Below are 12275 nucleotides of genomic sequence, written 5' to 3'. Positions count from 1 at the left end.
GGCTGCATACCATACTTCTCTACATAATTAGATTGGACTATTTTCAACTTTTCTGAGGGAATACAAAACATCCAAGGTAGGCTCAGAATATTTCTCCTACAACAATGTGGTTAGTGACTTTTAAAATCAAATTGCAAGTAACTAGCTATATTACATCAGGTTAAAATTTGATGGAGGCAGAGAAAAAGAATGGGAGAAAATTAAGAGAAATTAGACAAACTAATGTTTACAAGTTATTTTTTCAGGTCACTATGATGTTACATACACATTTTGGCTCTGGTGAAATTATTTTGGCTGCTACACAAAAGGAATCATGTTATTACTCAAATACACGTCCGTAAAATGAAAAAGGTAGATGAGCTTGCTTCTCCAGGCAATTGAGTGGGTAAATGCATTGTATGATGTGGTACCAAGCTATGCAGACTAGCTCAGTACATTGTCTGCTTGCATGGTGATGCAAAAGTCATGACTGAGCAAGCTGACTCGTGAGTCCAGCTCAAAGTCAAAGTCAGTAACTGCCAATTAGAAATGTTATTTTAATAAAAAAAGTCAATATTATGGAAATTACAATTATTTTAGGACTCTCCTTGCATATGGAAACAGGACATGAGCAAAGAACCAGTCTGTGCACCCAAACTGGCTTCCAGTAGGCTTGACAGGCTCCAGTGACAAAAGATTCAAATGTAAAAATAGAAGTGTTCCATGGAAGCCTTTTCAGTGTTGCAATTTCCCAAGACCTAGAATGTACTGAGCTGCAAGGTACAATGGCCTTTTAAAAAGGTCCCAGGTACAATCCTTTATCTGTTCCAAGTTACTTGATCTCAGAGCACTACGGGAGAGGCTGAGAAGATTTAAAGAGCAGCGGTAAAATCAAAAATGAAAAAAAAATCAAGTGATGTCACAGGACAGCGGGTAGGTGATTAGTTGGTGAGTATGAATTTTTTTCTTGCTAAGCTAGGGTTTAAACTAAGAGCTGGGAAACTATAACTTGCTATTTTATTAAATACAAATAGATAAACTAATTAGTTAATAAAACTAAAAAAAACCGAGTGAATAAAAACTTTTATATATAAAACAAGGTTAGATAGGAATGGCAGGGTAGGTGGTGTCGTAACTGCAGCACGTAGGAGTTGGTGGAGACCAGCGCGATCCCGAACAACCACATCTGCAACTTGGAGGAACTTTGGCTCAGAGTTCTTGAGCCGGAGTTAGAGCTCCAAACATTGCGATGCATCAGGTAGGGGGAAGAGTTATCTGGACACTTTGTTCCAGGAGGCACTCATACCCCTTAGGTTAGGTAGTAGTTTAGATTTGGCCAGTGGTCCAGGACAGGAGGATGTGACTGCGAATCAGGCAGGTCTGGGGACCCAGGATGCAGTGATGGAGCAGCCTCAGCCTTTGACCTTGTCCAATAGGTACGAGGTACTTACTACCTGTGTGGATGAGAACAAAGATTGCAGGGAGGATGGGCAATTTGACCACAGCACTGTGGTACAGGAGGCCATTCAAGTGTGGGGGGGGGGGGGGGGGGGGGGGGGGGGGGGGAGTAAAAAGGAATGTGGTAGTGCTAGGGGACAGTTTAGTCAGGGGGAATAGACACTTGTCTGCAGTTGCAACCAGGAGTCCCAAAGGCTGTGTTGCCTGCCCGATGCCAGGGTTATGGATGTCTCATGGCTGGAAAGGAACTTGGAGCATGAGGGGGAGGATCCAGTTGTCGTGGTCCATGTAGGAACCAGCAACATAGGTAGAACTAGGAATGAGGTTCTACTGAGGGAGTTTGAGGAGTTAGGGTCCAAATTAATAAGCAGCACTTCAAAAAGGTAATAATCTCTGAATTACTACCTGAGCCACATGCAAATTGGCATAGGGTCAAACAGATCAGAGAGTTAAACGCATGGCTCAAAGAGTGGTGTGGGAGACAGGGGTTTCGATTCATGGGGCACTGGCACCAGTACTGGGAAAAGAGGGAGCTGTTCCATTGGGACAGGCTCTACTGTCCCGGTGAATCGAATAACTAGGGCAGTAAATAGGGCTTTAAACTAAGAAGTGTGGGGGCAGAGGCAGGGGTGGTGAAGAAAGAGGGTTTATGTACAGGTAGATTTATAAATCTAAAGAGAAAAGTCCTGGCCATAGAGCAGTGTAGCAATTTGGGTAAAGATAAGCAGACCGTCAGGAAGGGACAGAGTTTAACGATAATAGTGCATCAGCAAATAAGGTCAAATCAGGGAAAAATAGTAAGTAGTTAAAAATTAAAGGCACTTTATCTCAATGCACGAAGCATTTGTAACAAAATAGATGAATTAATGGCACAGAGATAAATGGGTTTGATCTGGTGGCCACTACTAAGATGTGGCTGCAAGGTGATCAAAGTTGGGAACTAAATATTCTAGGGTACTTGGCTTTTCAAAAAGACAGAAAATGGAAAAAGCTGGGGGGGGCGGGGGGTAGCCCCGATAATAAAGGATGAGATAAAGACAGCAGTGAGACAGGATCTTGGCTGGGATGATCAGGAAGTAGAACCAGTATGGGTGGAGACAAGAAATAACAAGGGGCAGAAAACACTGGTGGGACTATTTTATAGGCCCCCTAACAGTAGTTATAGTGTTGGACAGAGTATTAATCAAGAAATAAGAGGAGCGTGTAACAAAGGAAATGCAATAATTATTGGGGGACTTTAATCCTCAGAGGCTGGGCAAATCAAATTGGCAAAAGTAGTTTGGAGGATGAGTTCATGGAATGTATTCGAGAGAGTTTCCTAGAACAATATGTCATTGAACCAAACAGGGAACAGGCCATTTTAGATCTTGTCTTGTGTAATGAGACAGGGTTAATTAGTAATCTCATAGCAAGGGATCCTATGGGGTAGTGTGATCATAATATGATGAATTTCATAGGGTTTGAGTGTGGCATACTTAAGTCCAAAACTAGAGTCTTAAACTTAAACAAAGCCAATTACATAGGTAGGAGGTGCGAGTTGGCTAAGGTTGATTGGGAAATTAGATTAAAAGATATGACAGTCGATAAGCAATGGCGCACATTTAAAGAAATATTTCATAATTCTCAACGAATATACATTCCATTGAGGAATAAAAACCCCCACAGGAAAAGTGATCTATCCGTGGCTAAAGAAGTTAAGTACAGTATTAGATAAGAGGCTTATAACGTTGCCAAGAAGAGTAATAAGCCTGAGGATTGGGAGTGTTTTAGAAACCAGCAAAGGATGACCAAAATACTGATAGAAGGAGAAAACAGAACGATAGTAAACTAGCAAGGAACATAAAATCAGATTGCAAGAGCTTCTACAAGTATGTAAAAAGGAAGAGTAGCGAAAGTTAACATGGGTCCCTTGGAGGCTGAGACAGGAGAAATTATGATTGGGAATAAGGAAGTGGCAGAGACATTAAACAAATATTTTGTATGTCTTCACAGTAGAAGACACAAAAAATTACCAGGAATAGTGGGGAACCAAGGGGCTAATGAGAGGGAGGAAAGTAATTAAGATTAGTAAAGAAAAAGTACTGGAGAAATTAATGGGACTAAAAGCCGACAAATCCCCTGGACCTGATGGCCTACATCCGAGGGTTCTAAAAGAGGCAGCTGCAGAGATAGTGGATGCATTGGTTGTGATCTTCCAAAATTCACTAGATTTTAGAACGGTCGCAGTTGATTTTGAAGGTAGCAAATGTAACACTGCTATTCAAAAAAGGGAGGGAGAAAAAACAGGGAACTAAGGCCAGTTAGCCTGACATCAGCAGTCAGGAAAATGCTGGAATCTATTATTAAGGAAGTGGTAACAGGGCACTTAGAAAATCAGAATACGATTAGGCAGAGTCAACATGGTTTTAAGAAAGGGAAATCGTGTTTGACAAATTTATTGGAATTTTTTTTTTTTTGAGGATGTAACCAGCAGGGTAGATAAAGGGGAACCAGTGGATGTAGAATATTTGGATTTTCAAAATGCATTCAATAAGTTGCCACATAAAAAATTGTTGCACAAGGTAAGGGCTCATGGGGTTGGGGTAATATATTAGCATGAACAGAGGATTGGTTAATAGAAAACAGTAGGAATAAACGTATCATTCTAAGGTTGGCAGGCAATAACTAGGAGTGCCGCAAGGATCGGTGCTTGGGCCGTAGCTATTTACAATCTATATTAATGACTTAGATGAAGGCACCGAGTGTAATGTATTCAAGCTTGCTGACGATACCAAGGTAGGTAGGAAAGAAAGCGGTGAGGAGGACAGGGAGTCTGCAAAGGGACATAGACAGGTTAATGAGTGGGCAAGAAGGTGGCAGATGGAGTATAATGTGAGGTTATTCACTTTGGTAGAAAGAATAGAAAAACAGAATTTTTTTTAAAAAATGGTGAGAAACTATTAAATGTTGGTGTTCAGAGATTTGTGTGTCCTTATACACGAAACAAAGTTAATGTGCAGGTACAGCAAACAATTAGGAAGGCTAATGGTATGTTGGCTTTTATTGAAAGGGGGTTGGAGCAGAAGAGTAAAGAAGTCTTGCTGCAATTGTACAGGGCTTTGGTGAGACCACACCTGGAGTACTGCGTACAGTTTTGGTCTCCTTACCTAAGGAAGGATATACTTGCCTTAGAGGCAATGCAACGAAGGTTCACTAGATTGATTCCTGGGATGAGAAGCTTGTCCTATGGAGAGAGATGGAGTAGAATGGGCCTATACTCTCTGGAGGGTAGATGCTGAGAGGCTGTGTCCCCTGGCTAGAGTCTAGAACTAAGTGGCATAGTTTCAGGATAAAGGGATTGGATATTTCGGACTGAGATGAGGAGGAATTTCTTCACTCAGAGGGTTGTGAATATTTGGAATTCTCTACCCCAGAGGGCTTTGGATGCTCAGTTTTGAGTATATTTAAGACTGAGATCAATAGATTTTTGAACACTAAGTGAATCAAGGGAAATAGGGGATCAGGCAGGAAAGTGGAGTTGAGGTCAATGATTAGCCAGGATCTTATTGAAAGGCGGAGCAGGCTCAAAGGGCCATCTGGCCTACTCCTGCTCCTATTTCTAAGTTTAGGATGGCTTTCGGGCAGTATCACTCACCTTACTGTTGTCAATCTTGTTTTTGGTGGGGAGGGAAAAAAAGAGAAAACAGAAAGAGCAAAACAAAACACCAGGGTCCTGCTGCTGATGGCTAGCCAACAAGCTCTGATTAAAAAGTGCATATTATGGAACATGAATTGCCTAACACTTGCCATCTATGCTCACGTGAAAAAAAGAGCTGCAAAAATCAGTGGAACTGGGATGCCTGAGCCACAGGACAGTAATTTACTGCATGTACAGATAAGTACAAGTTTGCCTAGATCTTGAGCAAGTGGATCTAATGAATGAGTAAGAAACAAGAGACATGGTAGTTCAGGACTAGAATGGGAGGGGGACTGGGGAGACATGTTAAAACATTCTCAACAGGTCCTGAAAGTATATTGAAGAGGAGACACTAATTACAATGCTTGGTGTGGTCAATTTTTCTTTTAAAAAAAAGTTACTGTACTACTCAAGTGGGTTCACTGGCATTTTACTAGGTTCTTTAGGTTAAAAGATTTAACCACATTTAGAAATCCAAAACATTGAGGCAGCTGACATGCGACATCACCTCACCCCTCCCATTCTACAGCAGCAAAAATGTTTCAAAAATTGGATCTATATTTCATTACAAAAAGAAACCCCACCATATTTTAGGATTACCATCCATCTCTTGTGTTTTCTCTCCATTTTACAAGTTTGTGATTTGAACCATGTTCAGATCCACCTGATGTGCAATCCTGACACTGCAAAAGGTACTTTGAACATTTGAAATTCCACTTAAACCTAGAATAGGTATCGTGCAACTGGCATTAGGTGGCCCAACACAGCTTCAAGAACTCTAACTGTTGAATCTGATGATAGACACGAAAGGCTTCATATTAATATCAGCCATGGTTCTGTGTACAGGCTTCCCTGACTGCAGTAGCTTCTGATATGTTTCCCATGCCAATCTGCCAAACTGGTTTCTAATTAGCTGAAGTGACCTTTATACTTATATGGCACTTTATCAGTTTGAAACTTAACACTTTGAAATCCCTCTCAAGTGCTTTAGACAATAGAATTTAGAAGCACACTAACTTATACAGGCTCAGTTTTCAAATTCTCCTACAAGGATTCCCTGCAAATACAGACACTCCAGGAAACCTTCATCCTAATTTCCAAAGACAGTGTCAGCTAATCAAAAGGAAAACAGTGCTATCATTTCACAAACCATAAGTTGACTAACAGAAATGTCAATGGATACAGAAAATAGATAACTTCACAGATCCCTGGGACTCCTTTGTAGACTCCCTAGTGCCTAGGAACCATTGTTTGAAAAGGTTGTGTAGATAAAACAGCAGAGAATACAAAGACAGAAGAAGTTAAATTTTTTTTAAAACCAAAAATCAGTGGGGGCAGAAGATTTGAATAGATGTAAAACATTAAAATTAAAGTGAGAATAAAAATAGGCGAATAGGAAAAGAGCGCAACAGGGCAACAAGATAAAGTGCATAATTTTATTTTTGTGCATTAGTTTTACTGCTTTAGTTTAGAATTAATATTGCACTAATAAAGCTATCCAAGTTAGTATTTTAAGGTTAATATTACAGTAATATAGACAATCATCCCAGGAAGATAAGAGTTTCCCAGAATCAGCTTCCAAGTTACACCAGGCTAAACTTCATTACTTCATTCACAAGCTACGAAAGCTTGTGAATTTAAAATAAAATTGCTGGACTATAACTTGGTGTTGTAAAATTGTTTACAATTCATTACTATGGTTACACAGCAGGTAGGATTCTGCATGGCAGAGGGTTTCTGAACCACAGTATAGAGTCAGAATTCCTAACCTCGTTATACATTTATGTCTGCAAGCTTTATTAGGAATGTGTATGTTATTACAGTATTACCACCTATATGGATGCTGGGTTGAATGGAAAAGTATGCATGTTGTCTCTCAAGTGAAAAGGGGCAGATTTAATGAAAAACATTTAAAACAAACAGGAGTTACCACCATCTCCATTCTTCCTTTCCTCTCAAAAGTCCTTGAACGTACTGTTGCTTCCCAAATCCGTGCCATCTTTTCCATAACGCTATGTTTGAACCCCTCCACAGCACTGAAACAGCTTTATCAAAGTCACAAATGACATCCTATGTGACTGTGATGCACTATCCCTCCTCCAACACCTCGCCTCCTTCGTCCAGCTGGGTGGGACTGCCCTCGCCTGATTCCATTCCTATTTATCAAGTCATAGCTAGAGAATTACCTGCAATGGCTTCTCTTCCCACTCAGTTACCTCTGGAATCCCCCAAGGTTACATCCTTGGCCCCATCCTATTTCTCATCTACATGCTGCCCCTCAGCGTCATCATTTGAAAACACGTCAGGTTCCAAATGTACGCTAACAACATCCAGCCCTACCTCATCACCACCTCTCTCGACCCCTCCACTGGATTTGTCACACTGTTGTCCAACATCTAGTATTGGATGAGCAGAAATTTCCTCCAATTAAATATTGGGAAGACCAAAGCCATTGTCTTCGGTCCCTGCCACAAACTCTGTTCCCTAGCCACCGAATCCATCCCTCTCCCTGGCTGCTGTCTGAGGCTGAACCAGACCGTTCACAATCTTGGCATCCTATTTGACCCAGAGATGAGCTTCCGGCCACACACTCCATCACCAAGACCGCTTACTTCCCTCTCCGTAACATCGCCCGTCTCTGCTCCTGCGTCTGTTCATCTGAAACCCTCATCCATGCCATTGTTACCTCCAGACTCAACTATTCCAATGCGCTCCTGGTCGACCTCCCATCTTGCACCATCCAAACCTCCGCTGACTGTATCCTAACTCGCACCAAGTCCCGTTCACCCATGACCCCTGTGCTTGCTGACCTACACCAGCTCCTGGTGCAGCAATGTCTCAATTTTCAAATTCCTCCATGGCCACACTACAATCAATTTTACAACAGAAAAGGAGGTCATTTAGCCCATCACACCTGTGCTGGCCCTCAAAGAGCTAGCCATTTAGGGTCTTTCCCCATACCCGTTTACATTTCTCTTTCAAATATTTAGCCAATTCCCTTTCAAAAGCTGCATCATGCATGAACCTAATAGAAAGGTTCAGCAGGTTATTTGACCATGGAGGGTATCACAGTCCCTGTCTTCAACCAAAGACATACAGTAACTCTTCAGTGAGGGGGAGAAAAGGAGACACAGCCACTGGATAGTGATAAGGAGCACAACCCTGGCTGATCTTTCCCTTTTTAGTCAAAGTGCACAGAGGCAAATTTAGGACCTCCATTTCTGATCGAGCCAAGTTCAATTATCAGCACAAACTGGGAATTAAACCAATGGTGAACATTATGAGGATATACATGTTCGGCAAGATCTTATTAGGTTCTTTAGGGCTATTTTCTTGTGCAGCCTTTTGTTTTTGAACTAGGACAGTAAAGGGGAACATAGTTAACCAAAATGTTATCTTAGCTGCTGAGATGAAATGCATCAAAAAAAATTCTTAAACTGGAACTTTTGAATCAATCTGGTAATGCACCATAATGATAATTAAATATTCAGAAAATGCCACAGTAAAAGATTGAAGTAACATGACCAGTACCTGACTGAGTAGCTGTCCATGGAAAATGGTGTTAATCACATTCAGAACTCTTTTCATTAGCTTTCGCTGTGATATGGGAATAGGGGCCGTATGTATTGTACTGGTAGCTTCCAACTCCTGCTGTACTTTATCCAATAACTCACAAAGGAATTCCTGAGCATCCTGCTGGGCATATCCACGGAATGTTGGGATCAGCCGCCATACACAGTGTAGCATAGCAAAGGGAGATACCAATGCCCACTTGCCAGACCACATGACCTGAAAAAGGGTATGGAGTTCATGACACAGAGAGATATGTTTTGAGCTTGGCTCCTTTAGTTGAATGAGCTCCCTATTTCTGCTCCTAGATGCTCCCCCACTTAATCCTTCAGAAAGGCTGGGTCGCCTTGACCCCTTTTCCTCATCTAGCGAGGATGTACTTGAATTAATGTCACTAACCAAATTTCGCTTGCTGGAGGACCTTGTTTTCCCATTTGCTGCACTGGCCAGCAGTTCTTGGGTTTGACTTAAATCAAGATGCAAGAAACACTCACAAAATATCTGCAAGTGACTTAGCACTTGTAGAATGGAGTTCATATAGCAGGTATTACCCAAGTTTCGCAGTCCTGTCACTCCAGGTGTTACGGTTGGCCTCCGTTTAATAGGGGAATCACCAATTTTTTTCAATCTAACTGTGCTTGAGGTAGGGCCAGTTGTTACTGCTGGATATTTTGCTGGTGTCTGTTGAGCTGATGTGTTAATTTGAGAGGGTTCTTTTATACGTGAACTCTTTCGTGGTGGTGTGCTCACTAACTCTTCGTGCAGCCGTCGTTTTAGCTCTTGTCGTCTTTTCCTGGCTTCTTCCCTTTTCATTTCAGCCTCTTCCTTTAATCGCTCTTCCTCAAGTCTCAGCTTGCCACTACATGTCAGTGCAATCCAAGACTGGAACACTTTAGACATGAGTGACTTGCGCCGGTGCCAAAGTGCTGTGAACATCCTATCTTCATTTCGTAGCTGTGCTTGTGCACACCCCCGAGAAAGGTAAGAGTCATCACCTCCTGCCATCGACCGTAAAGTCCTACCACTTCGAGTTGTACAGTCATAGTTCTGGCTCTTGATTGCACTTAATGTGCTCCGCAACAATTTTAGATCGCCTGTCGCATTATCATTCAGCACATAATCATCACAAACGTAGCAAAATACATACAATTCATTTAATTCCAAGGCCACGGGGTGCTTACTATCCTGAAAATGTTTGAGTGCATGTTCTTCATTGTATCGTCCACAAGCAACGTGTGAACAGCTGAGACATGCCCACACTGACTCTGTAGTATTGCAGTCCACACAATGCCATTTTTGGGGGTTTAAGATCGAATGATCCTGGGCAAGCCGAAGCCGCCCTACATGCTTGCATTTATCCATTGATTTTAGGTGTCATCATTCTGGAAGATGCACGACAAACATCCAACATGTTAACCTGCGAGAAGGGAATACGATAGAAACTGAGCATCAATAACAAAAGTTTATAGAATCACAAATTAAACTTCCATAAGCAGGAAATGTGTGGCACAATGTGCTGCTGTTTCAATGTACATCAAAGTGCTATGTGGTATTTAAATTTACAATTCTTCTATATGGATTGTTGGATGCTATACAGGCAAGGAGAGATCAGATGCTTCCCCACGTAAGAATGAAAATTTATTAAAGCCACAAGGGCATACGCATGGCCTTGCAACTCAAAAATGGTACTGCCTGAAGCCTGGACACAGGTCTCCTACCAACTTCCCCAACCAAAGTTTGGTGCATGGAGGCCTAAAGTGGGAGAAAGAGAAAACCATAAAAAATTAAAAATACAAGTTGCATCCCAATTGTTCATTTAGTTGATCATCAAGTTCATTTTCCCCACTGCTGTCTATCTTTAAAAATGCCCCCAAATTAAGTTTCAGAAGCACTCATTAAAATAATCTGCTACTGGAGAAGGTAATTAAGATAAATCAATTTTAATTAGTTTGAAGAACACAGTTTTTAAAAAAAATAGAAGCAAGACTGGACTAAATTACTGCAACAAGTGCAAGTGCTGGTTAAAAAAGCTCCTCTTGCAACTTAACATTTCTCTCAATTACCTAGCCTACTGGCTTTTCTTCCCCTCTCAGGTGGTTGGTGGTGGTGGGGGGAGGAAGGAAAGCACAGTTGGCTCAGGCATTCAAAACGCATTTTATTTCAATTCTACATCTTCAAAAAGGTTAAGTAACCCCCCAACACTGTTTAAATTCCCAAAAGAATGACAGCCTGGGTACACTGAAGACCCAAGAGCGCTGTGGAGCTGAACAAAAGCACGAGTCAGTCATATCCTTAACGCGCATACAAGACAGAACTAAAGACCATCCAATGAAGATTGAGCAGTACAAAATAATCAGCATTAGAAATACAACAGCACTTTTTCCAAATTACTTTTTGTCAATGAGTTGATTAAAGTACATTATACTAGATACACTAATAATTTGACAGTGGAAAAGAAAATCAATTATACACGACATATTATAACAGCCGTTTCCCAAAGCTTTTTTTTAAAAAACTACTTTCCAAAACTCTGTTTTGCTATCAGACTGGCAACATCTGGCAGGAAGTGAAATCTGGGGTCAGAAAAAATGCTTTTTCCTTCATGCTGCTCCCTCATTTTTCAGAATTTTAAGTTTTAGTAAGAATGTAATTTTTCTTACTAGCATCCCTCAAGTCAGTGCTCCCTCCCTGCTACTCTGCTCCAATGACATAATGAGTACCGCCTACGCAGCACCATAACAAACAGCGGGAGCCATAACTGCTCAAGAGGTGGGAAATCTATACCCCCGGCAACATCAGTTCCTCCCTGCCACCAAGGTTCACTGGCTTTTCAAACCGGTTTAAAGTCACAACTCTCATTGTTTACTATGGAGCCACTCCAGAATGGCAATATCACCAGAGTGGTCTCATAGGTCTTCATACCAGTCAGAAAATTATCAAATTCTGCAGTCAATTATTTTATTCTATAAAATGGAGTACTTTGAAAAGAAAGTGTTCCTGCAAAACTTACTTTCATCTTTAAGCATCAATGGTTCAATAAATGCAGTTACCCACACAGTATGATTTCACCACCATAGGCTAGAAATGACTATTGCCAATGTGAGTTAATAAATGCTTAATGCCTTTGAACAATATTCCATTGTTTGCTATGTTAGCAGAGATGTCAGGGTTAACACTTGCATAAATAGCAAATGAAAAATGCCATGACTGCATTAAATGTTTGACTGTCAATACTAGCAACAGTAGTTTCTACCCTTACTGAAGGGTATTGGGCCTTATTGAAACATAACCTAATTAGGCCATAACACTAACAGTCACTCACGCATTGTGAAAAAGCTGCTTTTGCTGTGGTTTATTTTTGCATAATTTTTAGGTCAGCATGCAGTATGCCATTTCCCAATGTGAACGATTCAGATGTTACTGTTTTACATCAAATAGTTATTGCGAAAGAGAAACATCTACCTTGAGTGATAGAGAGTCATAGAGTTATACAGCACGGAGAGGGGCCCTTCGGCCCATCGTGTCCGCGCCGGCCATCAAGCCCTGTCTGCTCTAATCCCATATTCCAGCATTTGGTCCGTAGCCTTGTATG

The 12275-nt window shown here is 41.2% G+C and overlaps 1 protein-coding gene across 1 annotated transcript in view; it reads right to left on the bottom strand.

Annotated features, from left to right (window-relative positions):
* The window catches only part of usp44 (ubiquitin specific peptidase 44), a 56609-nt gene that overhangs the window by 31853 nt on the left and 12481 nt on the right, over positions 1 to 12275 (bottom strand). Inside the window, exon 2 of the mRNA XM_068004632.1 lies at positions 8645 to 10100. Within this exon, the coding sequence (XP_067860733.1) occupies positions 8645 to 10045 (1401 nt within the window). The 5' untranslated portion in view covers positions 10046 to 10100. The remainder of the gene's footprint in view (positions 1 to 8644; positions 10101 to 12275) is intronic.

This window comes from Heptranchias perlo, chromosome 24 (genome assembly GCF_035084215.1).
Source record: "Heptranchias perlo isolate sHepPer1 chromosome 24, sHepPer1.hap1, whole genome shotgun sequence".
In the NCBI taxonomy this organism is placed as follows: domain Eukaryota; kingdom Metazoa; phylum Chordata; class Chondrichthyes; order Hexanchiformes; family Hexanchidae; genus Heptranchias; species Heptranchias perlo.
This window is presented reverse-complemented; position numbering and strand designations above follow the sequence as displayed.